At 41.0% G+C, this 24,673-nt stretch overlaps 2 protein-coding genes across 17 annotated transcripts; one reads left to right on the forward strand and one right to left on the reverse strand.

Moving 5' to 3' along the window:
* Positions 1–264: 264 nt before the first annotated feature.
* LOC127009530 (protein pelota-like) lies at positions 265–13,366 on the reverse strand. The gene is made up of 10 exons (XM_050882681.1): positions 13,211–13,366; positions 11,746–11,949; positions 11,121–11,274; positions 9,793–9,933; positions 8,363–8,491; positions 7,787–7,880; positions 6,714–6,906; positions 6,161–6,267; positions 4,560–4,682; positions 265–360 (listed from the first exon to the last, which is right to left on the reverse strand). The coding sequence occupies exons 1-9, from the start codon at positions 13,249–13,251 to the stop codon at positions 4,588–4,590; spliced, it is 1,158 nt and encodes a 385-aa protein (XP_050738638.1). The 5' UTR covers positions 13,252–13,366; the 3' UTR covers positions 265–360; positions 4,560–4,587.
* A 1,313-nt stretch (positions 13,367–14,679) lies between these two features.
* Positions 14,680–24,524, forward strand: LOC127009531 (mucin-3A-like). Of its 16 annotated transcripts, XM_050882696.1 has the most exons (5): positions 14,680–14,858; positions 16,490–16,702; positions 19,967–21,477; positions 21,667–21,744; positions 21,910–24,524. In XM_050882696.1, the coding sequence occupies exons 2-5, from the start codon at positions 16,513–16,515 to the stop codon at positions 23,716–23,718; spliced, it is 3,588 nt and encodes a 1,195-aa protein (XP_050738653.1). In that variant the 5' UTR covers positions 14,680–14,858; positions 16,490–16,512; the 3' UTR covers positions 23,719–24,524. The 16 variants fall into 16 exon arrangements, with proteins under 16 accessions (XP_050738653.1, XP_050738648.1, XP_050738642.1 ...); XM_050882691.1 differs by having other exon boundaries at positions 19,967–22,373; positions 22,539–24,524; XM_050882685.1 differs by having other exon boundaries at positions 19,967–22,046; positions 22,110–24,524.
* Positions 24,525–24,673: the final 149 nt, after the last annotated feature.

The following is a 24,673-nucleotide window of genomic DNA, read 5'->3' on the forward strand; positions in this document are numbered from 1 at the left end:
GGTCTAACAAATGCCTTCTTTTTAGCATAATGTTGGTGCTTAAACTATTTCATAAGTAATGAATAAAGTATACCTGAAAGGAGAAGCATGCACTGCTAGGACATAAGTTAAGCATGTATTTATAGATAAATGGGGAACACCTAATATTAACTTTTATTTATTGATGTCAATTTCTCAAAGTTTCTTGAATTATAAACTGACAGCATCAGGAAGTGATGACTCGACTGTTTGCCGAAGATATTCATAGGATAATTAAATATGAAGGCGCAATACAATTTTATTACAAGCTTCTGTTTTCTCTTCCAGTGTTAAAGCCATTATCACAATCTTGAGTCACACCTGATTTCCTCATGCAGACACCTGAAAAACAAAAACTTCAGTCAACTAATAAGTAAATTAACATTATTGACAGAGAAAAATAACATTCCTCATGGAATAAACTGCAGGAGGCTATTTCAACCATTCATCAAGCAAATAGGGAAACCTGGTATGGTAAGGTTCTGATGGAATCAATGAGACCCTCACTCCCAAAGACGCGCTCAGAGCAGAAAACAATGGGAGTAGAGTCTCAGTCTGCGTTGTACACTCGCAGAGGTAGCACCCACACGCTTGTCCCCTAGTGCGCGATCTTTGTTTTCAGCACTACAGTGTGCATTCATTTTGGCTTACGAGTTTTTTGGGTTTGCGAGCAAAGTTCTGGAACGAATTAAGCTAGTAAACCGAGGTATATATATATATATATATATATATATATATATATATATATATATATATATATATATATATATATATATATATATATATATATATATATATATATATATATATATATATAATGTACACCTGTTCATTTTATTCATTGGGATTAGAAGACACAGACCTATGCATGCATAATGACCTGTCAATATCAAGAATACTGAATACTAGAGTGGCGGAGCAACCTCTACCAGTACTGAGCAGTCAGGTATCATTACAGTTGTAGAGCTGGCAATGTTAGTATCGGTATAGGTACAGCCCTGCCACCGACAGGACCCGTTTGTTTGTTTACCAGCTGAACAGCTGCTTGCAGTTTATACCAGTTTCATAAGTAAATAATTTGCATGGTACAATACTAAAGCAACTGAAGAAAATGTTGGAGACTTCTTGGTAAGGACCCAACAGTAGGTGAGATTTCAAAGACTACATATTCGTAAGAAGTTTACATAAATTACAGTGTAGTTTATGTATTAATGGCTAATGAATAATGCTTTATGATATTTCATGCTGCTTTAAGCATGTATACATCATTTTTTCCTTTGGATGGCAGAATCATCCGACACAGACCATGAATGTTTGGAGTGGCGCCAAAAAATTTCTTTGGGGCCGTGAATAGTGAACCTGCAAATACAAGGGGACAAGTATAATTATAGTACATCTGGTCATGCAGGACTCGTTCCTTTACCCCATAAGGCCAGGTGAGGAAAATATAATTGAATAACTGTGCTTCAAAATGCATTTACTGAATTCCTAGAGGGTCTATAGGTAATGGAACTTGGTGAAAATAATCAGTTCGAGGGGTGGGTTAACATATATTCATGGATTTGCCTTGAATGCAGGAAGAGGTAGGAGTTCATTACACACACACTGTTAATAATAATGGTCCACATTTGTAAATTATTGGTTAGGAAGTTTAACCCCTTCACTCCGGTGACGCCGACGTCAGCGTCCGACAGCGTCACTGTATGGAAAGGGTTAGTCCTCTTCTAAACCTTTTAAGAGGAAATGGAAGAGGAATTTAGAGGAGGATTGAGAGGTTTAGAAGAGGATGAATCCTCTTCCATTTCCTCTTGATCCTTTCCATACAGTGACTCCGACGTCTGCGTCACGGATGGAAAGGGTTAAAAAAAGCTAATAGATGGGGAAAAATCGAGATCTTGAAACCAGAAGTCCATTGAACCCATGTTATAATTACTTTGCATGACAAAATTTTGGTTAGCAAATGGATTCTCTGGAATGTAATCTGTTCGTAAAGCAAGTTTTGCCTGTATTAATTTAACAACGATTTTTTTGTTGAAATTTTATATTTTATGATGTTTCTCACATGAATTAATCTCTAGCTCATTGGAATAAATTACTAGATATCATTTATCATAGAGGACATATCTAGTGACCTGTGATACATTCTGTACTGGATGAGTCTGGGGGGGGGGGGGGAGAGAATCTGTTACAACCTTAAAATTTCCTGGAGTTGGAGTCAGAATTTTTGAAAGCTAACTCCATGTCCCTGCTCAGCAGGAATTTGCTCAAGACTAGGACTACTAGTGTAAAGGGGAGAAGGAAATGTAGGTATAGTCAGACTCAAACAAAGTCCATTTGGGTGGGGTTTGCACCTCTCCCCAGTGCTGCTGCATCACCCCCAATACATCTCTCTTATGTCAGCCTTTACTATTTGAAACTGTGTATTAAATTTTTTGTGTATATCAAATAAGGCTATATAGTGATATGAATGTGTTGCTTTATGGGGTAATTGCAATGAATTTTATAAATTTCCTAACACATGACAAAGTAGCTTTCTGACACTGTCAGTGGATAGTGGTTAAGAACACCATATCACTTCCTCCCCTCCACCCACAGTGGGAGCTACTCTGACTCATTCTTGTGTGCTCAGCAGTTGACAGAAAAAGCATCTTTATCATGTGAGCAAGTATTTTCTAGACATCTGATAATTCCGGGTAGGTTTGGCAGCACTTTGGCAAGTGCCCCATGTGGGCCTAGCCCAAAAGGACTTCATAGCTGAGTCTGACTATAGTATAGTGTAAGTTAGACATAGCAACGTCGCCTGGGTGCCTTGCCACCAAGATACCTTGGAGACAGTCAGTCCCATTCTGTCATATTGCTGATTACATGCACTTTGTACTTGACCACCTTATTGTTACTTCCAGAGGAATATAAAAATCAAGTTCACCCCCAATATTTCCCTACCCATTTACTGCATATGTGAGTGAACACTTAGTGTGAAATTATTATAATAAATATTGGGTTACTAGGTTCCTATTTCACAACTTGTAGAAACTTGTCATCTGCTAGTTGTGGTAAGCATGAGATGCATGCTATGCATGCCCATCATAGTTTTGTCTTCTAAAACATTTTTGCAGTACTGAATCATGGCTGATAACCAACCACCCAAAGCTAAGTGTCAATGCAGTGCTTTATCAATAGATAACATAATGCTAAGGTGGGGTTCTGTTAACCTATAGATAGGTGTAATGGGTGAGACAGTTGAACAATCTAGGCTTCAGTGTTTGTTATTTGTCCTAATAGTCACAACACAGTTCAATAAATTTGTTTTAGGGCTTTTGTAGCAGTTTTCCAGTAAGGGGATAAAGTGGCCATGTGTTTAGTTTTTAACTGAATCAATTTTCATTGTGTTTTTGTGGTCTACGGTAGTGTCTATTCACTCAAAGTGGATTCCTAGCTCCTACCCAAGTAAGCAAGGGCCCTGCTGATTGGCTGTTGGTGGGTGAGACATCTGAAGCAAGTCACTGTCACTGTCACCCTACACCAGTGGTTCCCAACCTTTTCTAGTTTGCGGCACCCTTGGCAAGCCTTTCAAAACTTCCCGGCACCCTTATAAGGAAATACATATTTAAAATCTCCGTTGTTTTTTTATTATATATATTTTTTTCATTTCGAAATTATTAAATTTTGCTTTTGGTGTTATAAAGCATAGAGAAATTCATTACTAATACTTCGTAATTAATTACTAAAAAAAAGAAAAAGATGAACAAACGACTCACGAACTCAGCTAGTTAGCAATACATACCAGGTATGTATTGCTAACGAGCTGAGGGAGGAGGATATGTCATACCTTCTGCTTCCTTTGCGTCACCAATCAGTACTGAGACATTCTGGGCTCTGGCCAGTGGCGACTCGCTGTGCGCCCTGCCCTGTACGTGTGTCATACGCGTCAGTCTACAACCCTCACTCCCCTCCCTCCCTCCCACTCTCCCGCCAAGCTGTTCTCTCCAGTGTCCGTACAATTATTACACAGCAAAATCATATAATTAGTATTGTTCTCCTGGATTGTAATTTTCCATAAGTACAAATTATTATACAAATTCAATGAAAAGTAGCTAAGTTGAAAATTCAATCGCTAAATTGTGCAGCAGCAGCAGAAGCAGAGAGAGTGAAGTTAATGCAATTTTTTCCCCTGAATTTTGGCGGCACCCTCAAAAGATCTCACGGCACCCCTTGGTGCCGCGGCACACCGGTTGGGAATCACTGCCCTACACTCTAGCTAAGGTTTAGAAAACTATCAAGTTATACTGCCGTACCTAGCTAATCTGTTATGCAAAACGATTTTTTTTTTTTTTTCAATTTCTTTAGCCCTTTAACTCCTTTTCAAGAAAACTATTATTTGGCATGTAAATGACACAGGCTTAGATACTTCCTTATTTATGCATAAATGTAACTTCAATATCAACAGCTCATATCCGACCACATTAGGATCACATTTACTGCACTGGATTCAGTTGACAGGTAAAGCTTGTGCCAAGTGATTACCGGATACTATGACTTACCGGGCACCTTTGGTGTACACTTCTTCATTTATTCAGAGTCGGAGTCAAGGGAATGGTCCTCTTCCTCAATCTCGGGCATAGGAAACCGCAAAAGAGCAGCCACCCCTGTCATCTGGTCCAACTCTGAAGCAAAAAAGTGAATGAGCCATCAACCAGCCTACCTCACAGGTCTCAAAGTAACCCTAATGTCAGTAATCTAGAGGGTACTGCTTGTATGGCTAACATATCTACACAGTCCACCAAAAGTACTGAAAATACCTTGTCAAGTGGTTCCTTATATTTTTTTGCAGATAAAAAGAGCAAGAAAATTTCAATAAAGACGTGTTAGGCAAGGTGACACTATCTCCAAAAGGATTAATGATCTGCTTAAAAGACATATTAAAGATATCACAGAGGAGTGGGATAAAGGGAATCAAGATAAACAGTGAGTATTTTAAATCTTGGATTCACAGATGACAGTTTTAGTAAGTGACTGCAGGAAACCTATGATGAATGATGAAGGAACTACAGAGTCTGTAACCAGGTCTGCAGATGAATAAGAGGAAAACAACAGCAGCGTTTAATAATTAACTGGCAGGAAAACAAATAATGATCAATTTCGTGAGGAGAGAAATATGCTTCTAGGACAAACTGTTTGCTTTAACCCAGCCCAAAGTGAGCAGGGGTGGTGGGTTTAGTGGGTGTAGGTGATGAAGATGGGAGGGGGTGCATTTTGGGGGGTCCAATAACTCAGGATGAATATTAGAATAGGATGGAGTGGTTTTGCTAAACTCAGAAATATCACAAATAGCAACCTGCCACTACGAAGAAAAAAATGGGGAATAAGTGTATCCTACCAGTCATAACATACAGTTCTGCCTCACTTAGGATTTAATGAGAAAGCTAAAGAGCACACAAAAAGAAATGGAGAGAAAACTGCTGGGTACAATACATATGGAGATGGGCATAGTTGAAGAATATTTATACCACTTTTTACTGATGAGTTATTTTTACAGATGTTATCAATTGAAGAATTAAATAAGAATTCTCAGAGGAAGTTACTGTCTTCATTACCATGATCACCTTAACTATTCAAAGTATGACAAAGCTGAGGTAGAGAAGTTTTAACGTCGGCATCACTGTATGGAAAGGGTTAATCCTCTTCTAAACCTCTTCCATTTCCTCTTAACCCTTTCTATACTGTGACCCCAACATCTGCATCACCATATGGAAAGGGTTAATAGTGAAATTTGCAGGTGCCTGTCTATGTACCAGTCCCCCTATCCACCACCACTACACACATGCACTAACTCCTTCATTCATAACAACACCATACTTGGGTGTCACAAGTGTCCTTTAAATAATTTATTAGTCTAATTTACCTTCCTACCTCTAAATATCCATTATGACACATGCACCTCAAATTTCTTTTGGAGAATAAAGATTGTAATTAACTTTGTATTTTTTTCTAAATCCCAGCGATGCCAGAATACTAATTAATCAATGCCCTATGTGGTGAAAGAAGGTAATGAATGAATACTGAACATTTTACACAGCTTAATGACAAAATGAAGTGAAATATCACAGCAATATCTTTACGAGGGAAGGGATGTAATACTCACGTTCCCCAGACACATGTAAGCTGGAGAAAATCCTGACTTCGCCTCCATTTTCTCGCACACTATCAACAAGCCGTACATAGCGCTGCCTTTCAGGTAAATCTTTGGACCTGTGGAGCCAAACAACATATCACTGGAGGGTAAGGAAGAAGTCACATGGTCACATGTGTACGGGTGTCTCCTAGAAATCTAACAGTATACCAAACAATCGTTAGTCATTCAATCTATATGTAATAAGATGGATTCAAATTACTCACTAAATAAACTTCCAACCATAGTGTAGCACCTTTCCACATGCCTTGCCAAGTAAATGTAACAGCCTCGCTAATAGATAATCCACTGTACATCAATTTTCCTCGAATGCATTCTATTAAAAAAATTAGGTATACCTTCATTTGTTTTATGTACTTGAGCTACCATTACATTGCATAAGGTATTGAGACATTTTTGTCAGCATTTTCCCCATTCGACAAACTATGATAAGGGTTATATGTCCTTTTCACTTTTACATGTATGAATTAAGATAAACATAATTATGAAGGGTTGAATGACTTACCTGAAGAGAGTGTCGGATACCAGGAGGGTTTCTATAGCCTGGCTGTCATTAGCACGCTCCACATGCTTGATGCCATAGAAAGCCCGGTCAGGATCAGAGGCCAGTAAGCTCATGAACTGCTGTAGTGCCTTGGTCTCGCCAGCCGCCTTGGTGTCGGACAGTCGCATCGCCACTGCAGGGTCCTCCAGCACCTCTGTGATATAGACAAATAAAGAGAACTCTAACTACGGGCAAGTATCAGACAAAACTGAAAAGAAATATATGCATATATATGCAAAAATGCATACACACGCAAGCACCTAAACTAGCCAAACAACTTTCATCCCTATGCATTTTTTTTTTACAATGAGGGCCAATTTAAAACAGTTAAAGACGTTAGTACTGAATATCTACAAAATATTAAGCTGACACAATCAAAACTTGTACTTGGTTAAGGAATTAATATGAATCAAATATGAGAAGCCCAATTTCACTGAGCTTTGCATCAGCTTGATGAAAGCACATCAAAAAGAAGTTGAAGTTGAACTGCTGGCATTTCCCTAAATTAACTTTGTTTTACTAGAAACAAAACGAGAAATGTTTAGGTGAATCATAATTTCATTGAGAATTATCTGTATATAAATAAAATATTATGGTACTTTGCCTTATTGTGCCTTTCTACTTACTCTGGACAGATGAAAACACACCATAGGGGGTGGAAGGTTAGAAAAGTTACCCTTCTTGGGTACTGACCATTTAAAATGCACTCCTAGCAGGAAGGAAAGACTGACAATAGGCTGAGGTAGAAGAGCTTGACACGGCAGGGAGTCAAGAGTCAGTGCAGGATGCACAGTTTTAAAAGACTTGCTAATGTGTGAATTACCCAGTATTTTCACTGTCTTTGTCCATGGTAAGTTTTGAAGAAACTTTTATTTTTCTCCCCTTACAAGCAACAAGCAGGAAAATAATCCTTAAACCTTTGTCTGTCTCCTTTTGTTACATGCAAGAAAGGAAATTAATGTCACTCTGGTAAAGAGAATCCACTGCTACTTGCACTACATGAGATCAAATGATTTTAACAAAAGCTACATTACCTCTAAGGGAATGTTTGAAGCCACTGGAGGAATGCACTAGGACAAATTTGCTTTTGTTTTCCAAGAGTAATTTGTTGTCAGTTTGTACCGCATTCTGGAAAAAGATCAGTGGCTGCTGCATTATAATGTCAAACATTCATGTCATTCATAAGCACAGTCACACACTAAACTTCCTCTACTGATAAACATAAAAAATCCCTTTCCTGACCTAAACAGATAAAGTTAGACAAGCACCTTAACAACAGTGTAGTTACAGATAAGTACATGCCCACATACCACCAAGCACATTACTGGCATCGGTGGCATACAAAGTTTTACCACTTTCACTCAGCTGTCTGTGGTCTGCCTCTAACCCATAAAGAAATTGACATAGCTATTTAAACATGCAGTAGGTGGACATATAAATAGACAGGTAAGGGAAAGAGATGATGTTGAAGGATGTAAAATGAGTGAGTGCAATGAAGGACTTTGGGTTAATTCAAATTAATACTATTTCTTACACCCCCAAATGAAAAAAATAATAAATTTGAGGAAACTTGTTTATGGAGAGTGGAGTTCCCCATCACAAGTTCTTACCTTCATCATGTGGTCAAATAGCTGGTCCTTCACAAAGCCTGGAGAAGCAATGACCACTGCTTTCACCACATCAAAGTTGAGGTGGCGGAGGATGGCTGTCACCACTTGGTCATAGAACTTGGTGAGTGCCTGCAAAACAAGACTGGTAAGTGCCTGAAAACTTTGATGGATATATCCAAATGAATGTAATAGTGTACTCGGAGTACGGGGTGCTCTGAACAAGTTGTTTACACTACACAGAGGCAGACCTGACAAGGGGACAGAAGCAAGACAACAGTGTCAGGGAATGGACCATTCGGCAGCAAATAGAAAGGAATTGCAAGGCTGTATTAGACCCGCATAATCATAAGTTACACAAGTTTTGGTGTTTGTTGTTTGGTAGGGTAAGGTGACGCTTAATATACTTGACTGTCTGTAATCAATGTGTTGTGCTGTGTTGTTTGATACATGCTGATTTCAGGTGCTTTGAATCAAGTAAAACGACGGGGTTGTGTGAGTATTCCTGCTCAAGCCACAATGGCGGCCATAACAATGATATTTAAGAAATTTTATTCAGCATGAGCCCTGAATTTGGGATACATATTCCATGTTAAACAATCATCTTCTATTCAGCAGGTCTTCCACCAAGTACTCCTGTAAGCATGGCTAAGCATAAAACATCATTGATGATGTCAGTAAAAATTAAGCATACTCAACATAGAAAATGACAGCAAAAACGAAATACCAAATTAAAAAAGTGGATCTCAAAATGACATATTTTCCCACCTTTCGTCCAGCAGTTCCTCAAAATTCAAAAAATATTTTTTGTACTGTGCTGATGTATCCATAATTCCAATATAAAGAGATATCACAATATAAAAAAAGATCCACTCAAACAAGAACAGATAAGATAATCACGAGTCTTTTAAGATAGCCTCAAGATGTTAAAGCCTGCATAGTTACCAAAATCAAAGCTGTAAATTTTTAATATAACCAATGAGAAGCACCAAACCTCAGACCATTTATGAAATTTTTCTTCAAGTAAATGTTATACAAAGGACCATGCTTTTCTAAAATGAGGATAGAAAGATAACCAAAAGTTGTAAATACTAATTCAACTCCAGACATGTTGATTTTTTCCACTTGAAAGAGTTACTCACATAGAGGACAAAAATTGGAAGAGGGACTTTGATTGGTTACCAAAGAAAAGGATGAAAATGTAAAGAATACTGGCTAAATCTTGTAACAGTAAAATGCACAGTATAGGGATAAGCTTGGATAGGTCTTGTGCAGCAAGATTGCAGGTGGGCAGGAGTTCAAAGTTCAAAGTGCATTAAGCTAGCAATACATGACTGCCACCTCCATGCAAAAAACAAAGCTGGGTGACAGGTGAGTAAAGAAAACAGTGAAGATCTACACTGAGAAGCTTACAGAACAATTGTTATCCTCACCTTCTTCCTTTGGGTGTCATCAGCCTTTCCTTTCTTCGGTATGTTGTAAACAATCTTGGCACGGTCAACAGTCATGGCAGAAGTTATCAGGCAAACAAAGGCAAGTCCCTCTTGCATCACCACTGCAGCCAGGTCTGCGTGCTGTAAGCCGCAGGAAGGTGCAAGCATGACTAACAACAATCTGACTGATAATAACACATTCCTTCACTACCAAATACAAGCATCAGTCATTTACAAATGACTAAGTCTTCAACCATAATATATTTCATAATTTTTGTCACATCATTTTGACATCATTAACATCGACAGCCACCCTCAAAACAGGATGGTGGACACCTAACCTTAATCACATGTGTATATGAAAGCAAGAGGCATAAAGTTTGCTGTTTAATGCGCTGCACAATTTCAAACTGCTTGTGACCTGTGGATGTTACCAATGGGGCTATGGCAATATGTTAGCTGCCAGTTTAATGAATTTACCATAGGACAAATACACATCGAGATAATGAGCTGTATAAGAGGTACATGTGTGTCAGGATGGGATACAGAAATAAAAATAAATTTAGTATGGGTATCACAATAGAGGGAATGGATTGTGGAATGACTGAAATGGTGAACCATGATGCTCTGGGATGGTTTACATAAGAACATAGGGAAACTGCAAGAGGCCGGGTGGCCTACACAGGGCAGCTCCAGAATCCACCCCACTACTCACGATGAGTGAGGTGTAGTCACAAGGGTTACAGGTAGAGGCTTGATCCTCGTTATACTGGCGGAACTAGGCACGCGCCAGTACCCTGCCACCTTACTGCACCCACACCTCACCGCCACCGGTCGTCCTCGTCCATGTAGCTATCCAGTCTACTCTTAAAACAAGCTATCGTCCCTGCACTAACTATGTGATTGCTGAGTCTATTCCATTCCCCCACCACCCTATTACTAAACCAATGCTTGCCTATATCTCTCCTAAATCTATACTTTTCTAATTTAAATCCATTACTGTGAGTTCTATCCTGCTAGCTAATTCTCAGTACTTTACTTATATCGCCTTTGATGTAACCCTTGACCCAGTTGAATACCTCTATCAGATCTCCCCGCACTCTTCGTCTCTCTAGTGAATGTAAGTTTAGATGTTTCAGCCTATTTTGATATGGGAGATTCCTCAGTCCCTGAATCATCTTGGTCATCCTCCTCTGAACTGATTCTAGCAAGTTGATGTCCATTCTGTAGTGGTTTGGAAATGTATATAATGAGAATGAATGAGGATGACTTTGAAGAGGGTATATGAGTGCAGGACTGAGTGACAGGATGTCAGGCAAGTCACTCACAGCAGCCGGGTCGCAGGCAGTCTCCACACGCTCTAAGGTCACAGAATCCCATTGTTCCTTAAAGATGGTAAACTTGCGGTTGAGCTCTAGATCGATGGTGTGGTATGCCCCCATCTTGATGTATTGGTTCTCCTCCACATTCCTGCCTTTCACCCTGTAACATCAATCACATCTCACTCTCCCATATGCTTCACTCTGCTTGGTTAATATGCATATAGGTGTATAAGGATCAGGAGACTAGGGAAGCACAATTTCTCTCTAGGGCAACTCCACACTAAGTCCTTTAATTAAGCACATCCCTGTTTATATTTTGGCAGCCAAGGGGTCTGTTCTAAACTTCTAATACATAGGCCATTCCTATTTCATGTAGCTATGTAGACCATATTCACAATAACTGTACAGCTGCTTGATTTACTGTAACATTTCTTTTTATTCTTTACTGTTTTTAATGATGATTTGTACGTCAGTTGAAAAATGAAGTGTCAATGCTTTAGACAAGCACTGGCATCCATCTCTTGCCTCAGTCAACAGCTTTGAATGAATACTGTACATACTACACATTTAATTTCTTATCAGTGGTGATGAGCAAATAAACCGTAACAAACTACAGATGATGGAGACTCACCTGAGCATGCATGCACCGGTGTCAAAGGTGATGGCCTCCACTTGGATGGTGATGGTAGTTCGGACGCGGGAGGAAGTGGAGGAGCCTGTGACGGAGGCCTGCTGCACCTTACGGATGGTGGATGCACGCAGCCGGTCTCCCTCCATTAAGATGTTGTACGTGTGCCACATGTCCTCGCCCTCATCCGGCAGCAACACCATCTTCCTGCAAAACCCAACACATGAACAACAATCCCATGAAATTATTTTCATCTAATTCTGATGCAGATGAATTAATTGCAAGTCAAGCTCAAATAGTAGTCTTGGTCATTAGTGAGACAGATGCACTTTTGAAAATTTACCATTCCCCAGCCTGCATCACCTACCCTTATGTCAGGAATAACTAATGTATTACTATAAGGTAAATATAGAAAACCTGACTGTGTCTACATCCCACTATCTTTTTTTCTCTCTGTTGTTTAAAGAAAGTGTTCAGATAACACTGAAATATTCATTAAGAGATATGAGAGAACACCACATTCACCCAAAAATTATTATAATCACAGCAATATATACAAACAACTGAACAGATCTTTACTTGAATTAAAGATCTGTTGTTTATTGCAAAAAGTGAGGAAGGACGTGTAATGCCCTGACAAGCTTATTTTCCATCCTTCCTATTTCTCAACACGGCCTCTGCGTGTATCGAAATAACACGAGAAATTAATCAAGACAAAGTGAGGGTATTCCCCGGCTGCCTGGGATTGGACAAAGTGAGGGTATTCCCCGGCTGCCTGGGATTGAACCCGCGACCAGCGTGACGGGAGAGCCACTCCTTACCGAGTCGGCCAAAGAGGTACCCCACTGGCTAAGTGGGTTATGGGAGGCTCGTTCATCAGGCCGTCGCCGCAGTACAGACGCATGTGGGAGAAGACTTAATGAAACATGCCGCACTGCTGCACAAACACTCCAACTCGCCAATTCAAGGTATGCGAGACTTAAAATTCTGGTGAGATGAAATGTGAAAACACAGGGGGGGTCGAGGGGGTCCCCCACATTAGTTAGCTTAGATTATTTAAAATCTATTCAGCATGTGTTGTGGCCAGGGAAATATGCAGCACAAGACAGGACGAGGCTGCAGCGGCGGGGGTGCATCCATTGCTTAGGAGGGGGGTAAAAATGAAGTCATTTCCAAGAAAACAACTGCCTCAGCAAATCAAAACACATCAACATTTCAGAAAAAGTTTAGTCCAAAAATAGGAGGGGAGCATAAAGCAAATCTTTCCCCATCAGGGTTTGCACATACAATAGTCTTGCTCCCCTGACGCGTGTTCCCCTGTGTGAGCCTCGTCCAGGGGCGGCCAGGCACCCCCAGCAGCTGGCCTGGTGGTGGCATGGCCTGACCTTGCCCTGCCTCACACCACTCTCCCCGCCGCCCCTCGCCCTCATACCTCCTTTACCAGCACCCAGGCAAGGCCCACACTCACCCGCGCCCGTCCTTATCGATCTCCTTATGTATCCGCTTCATCCTTATGGTAATGGCGTGATAAAGAACGGCTGGCGTGGAGACTCATCTGGCTGACGGAGGGTGACTGCTGCTGCCACGGACGGTCCTGCAGTCAACGTTGCCAGATTGTCGTACTTAGCCTCCTATATTTGCCGATTTCAGACCCAAAAACTACCTCCTCGACCCCAATAACTGCTTTCATATATAGTTATCGTTAAAATGGTTAATTATTGGTGTTTTTAGGCATTAGCTATGGCTCAGAAACAGGTAAATACGAAGCTCTGAGTACGATAATCTGGCAATGGTGGTCCTGCTCCTGGGACGGTCCTCTTCATCTTCTTTTGAGCTGTTCCGCTTTGTATCACTTCTTATGTCCTCCTTGGTACTTTTTTACACTAATTAGATACTTCACTACCCAATCTTATAGTTACTTTACTGCGCACACTTGTATACTTCACCCTGCCCTGTTTTTTTTTTTCCTTCTACTGAGTTTTCCTCCTCTACTTTCTTTCCCTTTCTTTTCTTCACTTAATAGCTTACTCTGGACTTTTCTTTATCATTTCTCTTCCTTGCCCTTTTGTTTCTTTCCACTATTACAATCAATCAATCGTATACAGACTTATCATTTTTTTAATTTGCTCCTTACCTAGTAATAGAATAAATGGACCTCACCACACTATTTATTCAGTAACATATTTAATCCCAAACAAGTTAATTAAAGTTAAGTGTGCAAATGTCTGAAGCAAATTTCGGTTGCATGAATATATAAAAAAAACCGCATATACCGAGATCATTTTCCATCGACTTTGCCAAACCATTTCTTCAATTATCAACTTGCATATGTATAAAAACACGTATATATTGAGACTATTTCCTGTTGTTAATATGATAGCCTCTGATAATTGAGGTTTATATATAGCACAAGGACCCGCCGTAGCGTTATCAGATTGTCGTACTTGGCATATTATTTTCGTCGGTTTGAGGCCCAAAACTGTCGCACCTACACTGATAACGATACCCACTTATAATTAGTGTTTAAATGGTTGATTGTTGATGTTTTCTGCAATTTGTATGGGTCAAAAACTGGATAATACGATGTTCTGAGTACGATAATCTGGTGACGCTGACCCACCAGATTGTCGTACTCAGCCTCATATATATACCGACTTCTGACCCAAAAATGTCTTCTGTCTCTCTCTCAACCAATCATAAGTCAGCTTTTCTCACGGTTATAGAAAGACGAAAGAAATAATAAAAAATAAAGAATAATAACAATACGCAAGGAAGGAGATAACAGGGAATTCATAAAAAGAAACGCAAATAATAATAATCTACCCCAATAACGAGATTCACTTATAATTATCGTTAAAATAGTTAATTCCTGATGTTTCTTGGCGATAGTTATGCGTCAAAAACCGAAATACGATGTTATGAACTTATGAGTACGATAATCTGGTCACACTCCAACAGGGCGGCGGCGCGGGGTGGTTGTGGCGTCTCGGTTTGAATCTTGGACCATGAATATTAGTGCTCCAGGCCTGCCATCCTCCTGCAGGGCTCACTGACGACACAATTACCGCTCCAGGCCACGTCAGAAGCCAGTGTCAGGCGTGATCGTTCTTTGGTTGGTGAGTTTTAGCGAGTGTTGGCTCGTAGGGGAACCGAGGCCTTGTTTCTTTTTCATTTCCTTGGTTTCCTTTCCTCTCGCCTGGTATTCTCACCTGGTAGGGCCATACCAACCGGCAACCAGCCTAGACTCTGGGCAGGGAACCCAAGGCCCCAAAGTAACAGTCAGGCGAGCAGGCAGCACTAATAACAATTGACACAGTGACTGCTTGAGTGTGTCTTCCAGTTAAAATGGCATAACTTCATCTTGTAATATTAGACTTTAACAATAGAATTAAAAGTTCCCTGACTTCCTTCCCTTGTTTCATCTCCTTTCTTGTTTCTTTTTCATTTCCTTAGTTTCTTTTCCTTTTTTTTTTCTATTTTTTTTAAACATCAAGATATTATGGTATACATAGGACAAAGGGACGGTGAAATTGTCTTCAGGCTAAAGACAACCTCTGTCTTGAACAGTGGCGTCGTTAGCCTTGGGCTTCCGGGGCTTGAGCCCCATATATTTTGACTGACCCCAAACTTTATTTCACCCCTGGGCCCCATGCCAGTGACCCTGTCTTCTGTTCTCAAGAGTTTCCAAGTTCCAACACGTGTCTCAAGTAAGATTTGTCAAACAGACAATCCTAGAGAATATACAATTTCAACTGTGCTGATGTTAATTTATACTACTTCCTAAATTTCTTTTTTTTTTCCAGGTATTGTACTGTATGTCTGTTGTTTGAATGGAGGTGATGTTTTTCTTTTTCTTTTTTTTTTCTTTTTTTTTATTATTTTTTTTTTTTTTTTTAAGGTCCAGTATAACTCGGGCGCCTTAATTTTGGTCTATTTTCTTCCAAACCTTCACAAAACCCTTTGTATACATATAATACATTAGTATAAAGTGGCCGTCACTAACCAGGCATACCATCGCTAACCACCCTAAAACAGCCCCGAGCTATGACTCAAGGTCATCTGGGGCCCCGGCCCTTTCAGCCCGAGCCCAGGATGACCGAGTCGTGGCTCGGGGCTGTTTTAGGGTGGTTAGCGATGGTACGCTTGGTTAGCAACAGTACGCTTGGTTAGCAATTAGCCCACGCATACGAGACCAGGTCCACCCGTGGTTATTTTATTTTATTTTTTTAGAACACGGTAAGTGGCATTTGTCCGCCATTTTTTACTAATGTATTATGTATATACAAAGGGTTTTGTGAAGGATAAAGAAGAGGTTTAGAAGAGGACTGACCCTTTCCATATGGTGACAACATCAGCGTCACCGGAGTGAAGGGGTTAATTCTGTTAAAAGAAAAAGAAAATGTAGAGGTCAGGGTTGAGGCTTGTAGATTTCAACAACAAAATTTTGATAAGTGAGCATTCTATTTGGGAACATAATCTATATGTAAAATGTGGGTTGCCTGAATCTTTTGTTTGGCTTCATAATGAGTCCTGCTACTCCTTGTTGCTGAAGAATTCTTTTTTGTTCTGTTTGGTTCATGTTAAGAATCCAGCCCAAGGCTCCCTATCTACAAGACCTTAGTAGCATAAGATATGTCTGTCAGTCAATACCATAAATGCCTCACCCATCTTAACAATTCTGAGACCTGTAACATCCCACTCAATCTTTCAGTTCTCTTCAAAAAGTCCATGTATGTTCATTTTATAGGTGTGACACCGTATATTGGCACCATGGACAACTCAATGGACCGCCACTTGAACACCTCAAATCGCAAGCTCCTACAGAACTTCAGGGAGGTAATGGAGCCAAAGGACACTCCTTCTCCCGTAAGATATCAGGCAGCTGCAATGAAGAAAAGACCTCCTAAGGGGAGCTTGAACAGGAGCAAGCAGAAGAGCAGACCATCTATAGGTAGCAGAGGTAAGGAATCCACACAGTCTTTATCCATGAAGAACCACACTGTGCTCATCTCCCATTTATAGTCAGCTTTTAAATTCACCATAGGCAGCACTTTTTGGTACTTTGTAATCACTTTGAGCATTGTGTAAAATTGTCTCAAAGTTTTAAGGGAGGGGAAATTTTCAAATCCTGCTCTATGAAAAATAGTTTAATTCTGTGCTGGGAATTTAGGCAAAGTGTTATCAGATTTATATTTACCCATTTATTTGTTTGGTGTTATATACAGTCAAACCTCGGTTTACGAGTTTAATTCGTTCCAGAATTTTGCTCGTACACCAAATCACTTGTAAACCAAAACGAATTTCCCCATTGAAATTAATGTAAATCCCATTAAGGAGAGCATCCCGCATTAATACTTGAAAAAAAATGGAAAATTTTCACACGTCTTCGTACACGCCTCGGCTAGCTTGTGACAAAATTTTATGAAGAAATAAGCAAAAATGACAGTTATGGCTAAATCCCCACCCCTCTTCCACTCGTCACTTACGTCACTATAAAACACTTGCCTGCGCCATGACGGGCTGGGACCGACTACCATTCAGGCCCCTCAAGAAAGTCTACCGGCGCTGTAGGCTGGCAAATAAAAAGAAAAAAAAGCTATATTCATACACAGGTGCATACATCGACATGTTTCAGTGTAGAAAATAGCTTAAAAGAATATTCGCATGGTATCTTGGGGCAAACTAGCATTTGCGATGGCCTTGGAGGCAGCAGAGCTGACACATATATTAGTCACCCCGTAGAAGCCAGAGATAATTTTTGCATTTCGGCTCAATTTCCAAGAAAAGGACACCATCAGACACACAAAGTCCTTAAAAACAAAACAAAAAAACTGCAATTCAGTAAAGAATACCAACCGGGAAGGCATCTAGATTTAACCCCTTCGTTACCGGATTTTCGAAATGCTGTACATGCGTACAACATTACTAAAGTTTGGCTGAGGAACCGATGTTGTACATGCATACAACATCATAAGTTCAGGGTGTATGGAGCCTTACCAAAACTCGGTTCAGCATGTATAGGCAAGCCCTCATATTGTGGCTTTTGGCATCCATGCAATGACGTCATGCCATCCCGTATGGCACTCTTAAGAGGCACTAATAAGTGCCAACTACAGGTAACTCTCGATTTACACGAGTATTGTGTCCTTGAAGAGGTCGCGTAAATCAAAAACAATGTAAATCAAACAAGAGGTAGGTTTGTATCGAAAAATAAATATTCACTTCATTCAGTGGAGAGAGAGAGAGAGAGAATATCCATATCGCCGAGATATCCACTCAGGCACTCAGTCACAGCCTCACTCGTGTGAGGAAGAAATGAGGGACACCATGAGGGACTGGCTAGTATTGGTACGTGTACCGTACTGCATAGCTGATACTGTTAGTACCGGTACTGGTACCGGTACCTGCCCACCCCTATTGTTGAGTAGTGTGGCAGCGTGGATACTGTATTGTTGTTCAAGTGGCGGTGAGAGAGAGAATATCCATATCGCCGAGATATCCTCTCAGTCTCAGCCTCACTCGTGTGAGGAAGAAATGAGGGACTGGCTAGTATTGGTACCAATACCGTACCGTATAGCTGGTACCGGTACCTGTCCACCCCTATTGTTGAGTAGCGTGGGTACTGTATTGTTGTTCAAGTGGCGCAGGGGAAGAACTGAGCTCAGCTGTGCGGCCGCGGCGCCGTGTGAGTCCAGTTGCGTGAGACATCTGGTGGCCAATCCATAAAATATCGCGTATAAGTGAAAAAACATGTAAATTAAACATTTCTTTGGATTTTGGACCCCACGTTATTTCAGAAACGCGTAAACCAAACTCGCGTAAATCCATTTGTTTATTTTGGCTATTTTAACTTTTTTTTTTTTTTTTTATGTTTCTATATACATACCTTTGTTTGTACCATATAGAATATACTATGTTGGAAAAAAAAAACTGCTGTTGGCACCTAAGCCATGCGGCCTTGAGCGGCGGCCTTGCCTGCCCCTCTCGCTCTCTGTACTTGTGTAACCCCCATGCGTCATACTCACGTTACTGCCCGAGGCTATCTCAACTATGGCGTCTCCTGCCTGTGATTGAAAATTATCATGATGTGAGCAGCAGCGAGGAGAGCGGGGTTGATGAGTCAGACATGGTTGCATGTAATCTTAAATGACAAACACCCCTATTTTCAAGTTGCACGGATAGAAAAATATGGTTCGGCGGGTGGGGGTTAACGCGGGAGCGGGGGCGAGTCCCGGTAACGAAGGAGTTAGAGGGTGAACTCTATAAATCTGCAGACTTTAACTCTTGTTTTTGGAAAACAGAATTAGTTTAAGTTTTTCAGAAATTCTGTCGCCGCTATTTGACCGATTTTGATAAACAATACATCATTGTAAGGAGGAGCTGAAGCGCAAGAGTTTCATCATTCGTTTTCTTTTCAATCAATGTATTTATCTATTTGCATTATTCAGGGCCTGAGCTCAAGCTGTCAGTCAGTCCTGTCTCCCAATCTATATATGTCCAGCTTTTCTTTCAATTTATGGACACTGCCTGCTTCAACAATGTCTGCCAAGTCCATTCCATGTATCCACACTCCTGTAGGGAAAACTGAACTTCTTTAGGTCTTTCAAACAAGTCCCCTTTCTCAATTTCTTACTGTGTCCTCTTAATTGCCACCTTCCATCCAACTCAATTAAATCATTTCTCTCCAACACTTCCATTCCACTCGTATTCCTGTACAATGCTATCAGGTCTCTCTCTCTCTTTTCTTCCAGAGTTGATAAGCCCATTTCCTCTAAGCTAGTCCCGTATGACAGGCTTGATAATTCTAGTACCATCTTAGTCGCAGTCCTTTGAATCCTTTCAAGTTTCCTTATGTCCTTTTCTTGTGTGGTGACCAGACAACTGCTGCATACTCTTGCCTTGGGTTAATCAATTTTGTTATTATTCTTTTCATCATGTCCCCATCCAAGCAGTGAAATGTGTGTGGCTACAATTTTATATATATATATATATATATATATATATATATATATATATATATATATATATATATATATATATATTTATATATATATTTCCCTCATTAAAACTACTATCATCATATCCATTAGATTTCATAAGCATAAATATTAAAATAAAAAGAACAGGCTTGTTTGAAAATTCTTTTGATTGTCATCTAAGTTAACTTCAGATTGATCTGTACCGTATTAGTTTGTTTACAATGCTTATTTGGTTAACATTCCAGGTGGAGAAAACCTGCGTACTGAAGTCCTTCATCGCCGGTCAGAGCAATCTTTCATGGACCAAACCCTCAATGTCAGTGTTATACAAGGCATCAACCAGACTTACGCCAACATTGCAGCTCCAGACAGCAGCGAATCCTCTTTTAACTCAAGCATTGATTTGGAAAAAGGAGCAAGGTTTCGCAAACAGAAAAAGGGAAAACTGGAGACTGCACCTCTTCCTGCTGAGATGAAGATGACCAGACCTGCCTTGAAAAAGAAAAAGAAAGTTGCTCAGTCATCTAGTACCAGCAAGGAGGCAGGGCCTAGGCAGAAGTTTATCACCCATAACACTGTAGCTCAAGATACACAGGATGTTGAGGCACAGGATAAATCTAAAGGGTTCTCCACTGAGGCAGGTATAGCAAAGAAGACACAGTCCATGCCACCAGAAGCTACATCTCCACAAGGAGCTGAGCATTCACTACGTACATCTGCCAATATGGATGTTTCCTCCATAAGTGCCTCATCCAGAAGATCTGATGCAACATATGATTTTACAGCTGATTATGATGAGACACTTCCAAACATATTGGACACGAAGAGGAAGTTTCGTAGCAAGCTTTCTTCACGTAAACTAAACTTGCCCTCTCTTATTGAAGCCTTGCAAGCAAAACAATCATCTGCTAGTCCAGTAACTGTTTCTGATATCTTAGACACATTGAATGCTCCAGAGGTGCAGGTATCTTCCCCAGACAAGGGATCTCAAGAACCCCTGGAAGCTTCAGATGAGGAATCAAATGAGTCACACAGCCCAGCCACAAGTGGTGACGATGAAGCCATTCTTCCACCGCTGAGCTTCAGGGATGATGAGGCAAACAGATCCACAATTTTGCGTGACACATTTTTCTCAGATGTTGATAACACTTCAAGGATAAGGTTGCACCTTGAAGAAACTGATGGTGACATGAATCAGAATCCACTACCCAAAACACCGGCCCCACCGGAGGATGAAGACATGATAGTGGATCTACAGAAAAGTGCATCAGCAGCCCAGGGCAATGGCATGAGCCAGGTTATTGATGCCAGCCCCATCAAAACACCCCCTAGGCCAAGTCTGGGTCCGATCACTGAGGTCACGCCCACCAAGTCGTCATCCAGTGATATGGCTCAGGTCAACGATCCTGCTACCAGCACAGGCTCACCCGCACAGTCATCACTGAAAGAAAGTAAAGGTCAGTCCATCGATGACTCCTCACCCAGAAGTTTAGAAGATGTGGGTCAGGTCACTGATGCCAACACCATAAGAACACCCATCAGGTCATCACCAAGAAGAAGTGTGGGTCAGGCGAGTGCCAATAAGTTATCAAGAAGTGTGGGTCAGGTCGCAGATGCCATCACCACCCCCATCAGGTCATCACCAAGGAGAAGTGTGGGTCAGACCAGTGCCAGTAAATTATCAAGAAGTATGGGTCAGGTCACTGATGTCATCACCACTCCCATCAGGTCATCACCAAGGAGAAGTGTGGGTCAGGTCACAGATGTCATCACCACCCCCATCAGGTCATCACCAAGGAGAAGCGTGGGTCAGGCCAGTGCCAGTAGGTTATCAAAAAATCTGGGTCAGGTCACTGATGTCATTGCCACCCCCATCAGGTCATCACCAAGGAGAAGTGTGGGTCAGGTCAGTGCCAGTAAGTCATCACGAAGAAGTGTGGGTCAGGTCAGTGCCAGTAAGTCATCACGAAGAAGTGTGGGTCAGGTCAGTGCCAGTAAGTCATCACGAAGAAGTGTGGGTCAGGTCACTGATGTCACCACCACCAAAATACCCATCAGGTCATCACCAAGTAGAAGTGTGGGTCAGGCCAGTGCCAGTAAGCCATCACCAAGAAGTGTGGGTCAGGTCACTGATGTCACCACCACCAAAACACCCACCAGGTCATCACCAAGTAGAAGTGTGGGTCAGGTCACTGATGTCACCACCACCAAAACACCCACCAGGTCATCACCAAGTAGAAGTGTGGGTCAGGTCAGTGCTAGTAAGTCATCACAGAGAAGTGTGGGTCAGGTCACTGATGTCACAACTACCAAAACACCCACCAGGTCATCACTGAGTGAAAGTGTGGGTCAGGTCACAAATGTCACCACCACTAAAACACCCATCAGGTCATCACCAAGTAGAAGTGTGGGTCAGGTCACTGATGTCACCACAACCAAAACACCCACCAGGTCATCACCAAGGAAAATTGTGGGTCAGGCCAGTGCCAATAAGTCATCACGAAGAAGTGTGGGTCAGGTCACTGATGTCACCACTAAAACACCCACAAGGTCATTACCAAGGAAAATTGTGGGTCATGCCAGTGCCAGTAAGTCATCACGAAGAAGTGTGGGTTGGGTCACTGATGTCACCGCCACCAAAACACCCACCAGGTCATCATTGAGTGGAAGTGTGGGTCATGTCACAGATGCCACCACCACCAGAACACCCATCAGGTCATCACCAAGGGGAAACATGGGTCAGGCCAGTGCTAGTAAGTCATCACAGAGAAGTGTGGGTCAGGTCACTGATGTCACCACCACCAAAACACCCACCAGGTCATCATTGAGTGGAAGTGTGGGTCAGGTCACAGATGCCACCACCACCAGAACACTCACCAGGTCATCATTGAGTGGAAGTGTGGGCCAGGTCACTGATGTCACCACCACCAAAGCACCCACTGAGTCATCACCAAGTGGAAGTGTGGGCCAGGTCACAGACGTCACCACCACCAAGACACCCACCAGGATATCACCAAGGCAGGGTTTAAAAAGGAACTTAGGCTCAGTGCTGGTGAGTCCTCAGAAGGGGAGTGTAGAAGACAACACAGTCATGGATGTCTCTTTAGGAAGAAGTAGAAATGCTGAGGCAAGGCATAGGGATACCACACCCATAATATCTGAAGCAACTCCTGCTGAGGAAGGTGATGAGTCTGAGGAAGAGGAAAACCCAAAGAAAAGAACAAGAACCAGTCAATCTTTGCCTGAGGATGATGAACATTCTTCATTTTCTGACTTTGAAAATGAATACTCCCTGATTCCAATAACTGCAAGAACACCACCTAGATATAGGAGGGATATTCATGAGGGATATGAAGTGAGAGATGAAGAGGTGGAAACATCACCCCTCACCATAGAGGCCTCACCTCCTCCTCCTCCTCCTCCAGAAACTCCAATAAAAGAACAACCTTCAACTTCTGCTTCTACCGCCAAAGTAAGACAAATGACTATGAGAGAGTTTCTGGAACAACTGAAGAAAAAGCCAGTGCAGCCACCTCTCACCAGACCCACCCCATTGCTGCCCTCCCTTCTTGGCACAGCTCCCAGCTCCAGCCAACTCAAACCCCGTGGTAGGCCAAAGGGGAAAACAAGACGTAAGAAGCAGCTGCCAGCCAGTGTTTCCAAGCGCCTCACCAAGGAGATATTCACTCAATTTGCCAAGTGCAGAGTATCTAAACGTGCCTTGGATGAGGTGGTGAAAATTACAGAAATCTTCTGGGAAAACTTAGTTGATGACGTGTGCGCCATGCAAACTACCAAAAAGCATCCAACAAAGTCAATCCAGCCCGAGGATGTGGAAAAGTTGATGAAGCGACAAGGCTTGATAACATCCAAGGAGAGCCTTGAGGTTTTGGTGGAACAGTTGCTTCCCATGGAAATGTGGAGTTTCTTTAAGACTTTCCCTGAGCCTGCCCATAATCCATTTCCCTCTTTCACCGGCCCATTTTATGAGACTTAAAGTTTGCTCACCAGGATGAAATTGACAAGCAAAGGAAGTGTGATGGGCTGTGGAAGTGTTGTTTCAACATTAATTATTCTATGTATAAGAGAATTATGGACAGATAAGTTATGATGGAAGACCACTTAATGTTTCTCTGTCTACATACAGTTGCTTCAGATTACATGAATGTAAAACATCAAGGTATATTTTTCTGACAAACGTTTGTTTACTTCTCGTTATCTCATTATATATTCTAGCTTAATTGATTGTATGATGTAATTATGATGGAAATGATATGATATTTGATGGAAATGGCAAAATGACCATAATATGAATATTTTCATTCAGTCTGTCATTAAAACTAGGTAGCTTCATATTACAGTCACATTGTCTGGTTAGCTTCATAAATATTCTGTAGGTAATATTTTTGTAGAAAATTGTTATTTACAGTGTAGGTCTCGAAATGAGAGTAGATGAAGGCATAGGCTAGAATTTTATATTTTTTCTACAGTAAAGGAAGCTCCACAAAAAAAAAGCTCAGTGTTACTTATGTCGTTTGTCATTTTTTCTCATAACTGTTTGAAATCTAACCCAGCACTCCTATATTTGTATGTAACACAACTTTTCCAGTCAGTCTATGAATAAACTGCAATGTCATACACTCCCTTACTGATTTGGTGCCAGTTTTTGTTGTTCATTCAGTCATTTCAAGAAAAGTGATGCTCTACTCATCCAACATTTCATACATTTATAGACTGGTATTCACTGTTATCTTTGCATTAATCTTATACAATATAGCATTTTATAGTAATCTTCTCACTGGTCAGCAGTGTTTCTTTGTCCTACTTAATTTAATTTTACAGAGACCCAGGCTGTTAACTGAGACCTATCTTTATATATATATATATATAGATATATATATATATATATATATATATATATATATATATATATATATATATATATATATATA

This window comes from Eriocheir sinensis, chromosome 41 (assembly GCF_024679095.1).
Source record: "Eriocheir sinensis breed Jianghai 21 chromosome 41, ASM2467909v1, whole genome shotgun sequence".
In the NCBI taxonomy this organism is placed as follows: Eukaryota; Metazoa; Arthropoda; class Malacostraca; order Decapoda; family Varunidae; genus Eriocheir; species Eriocheir sinensis.

Bases quoted from the DNA above. Each gene is read 5' to 3' on its own strand.
- LOC127009530 (XM_050882681.1), bottom strand. From the start codon at position 13,251: ATGAAGCGGATACATAAGGAGATCGATAAGGACGGGCGCGG. The intron at 11,950-13,210 runs GTGAGTGTGGGC...TGGGTTTTGCAG, and splicing joins ATCGATAAGGACGGGCGCGG to GAAGATGGTGTTGCTGCCGG. The intron at 4,683-6,160 runs GTGAGTATTACA...TTTTTGCTTCAG, and splicing joins CTTACATGTGTCTGGGGAAC to AGTTGGACCAGATGACAGGG.
- LOC127009531 (XM_050882682.1), top strand. From the start codon at position 16,513: ATGGACAACTCAATGGACCGCCACTTGAACACCTCAAATCGCAAGCTC. The intron at 16,703-19,966 runs GTAAGGAATCCA...TTAACATTCCAG, and splicing joins ACCATCTATAGGTAGCAGAG to GTGGAGAAAACCTGCGTACT.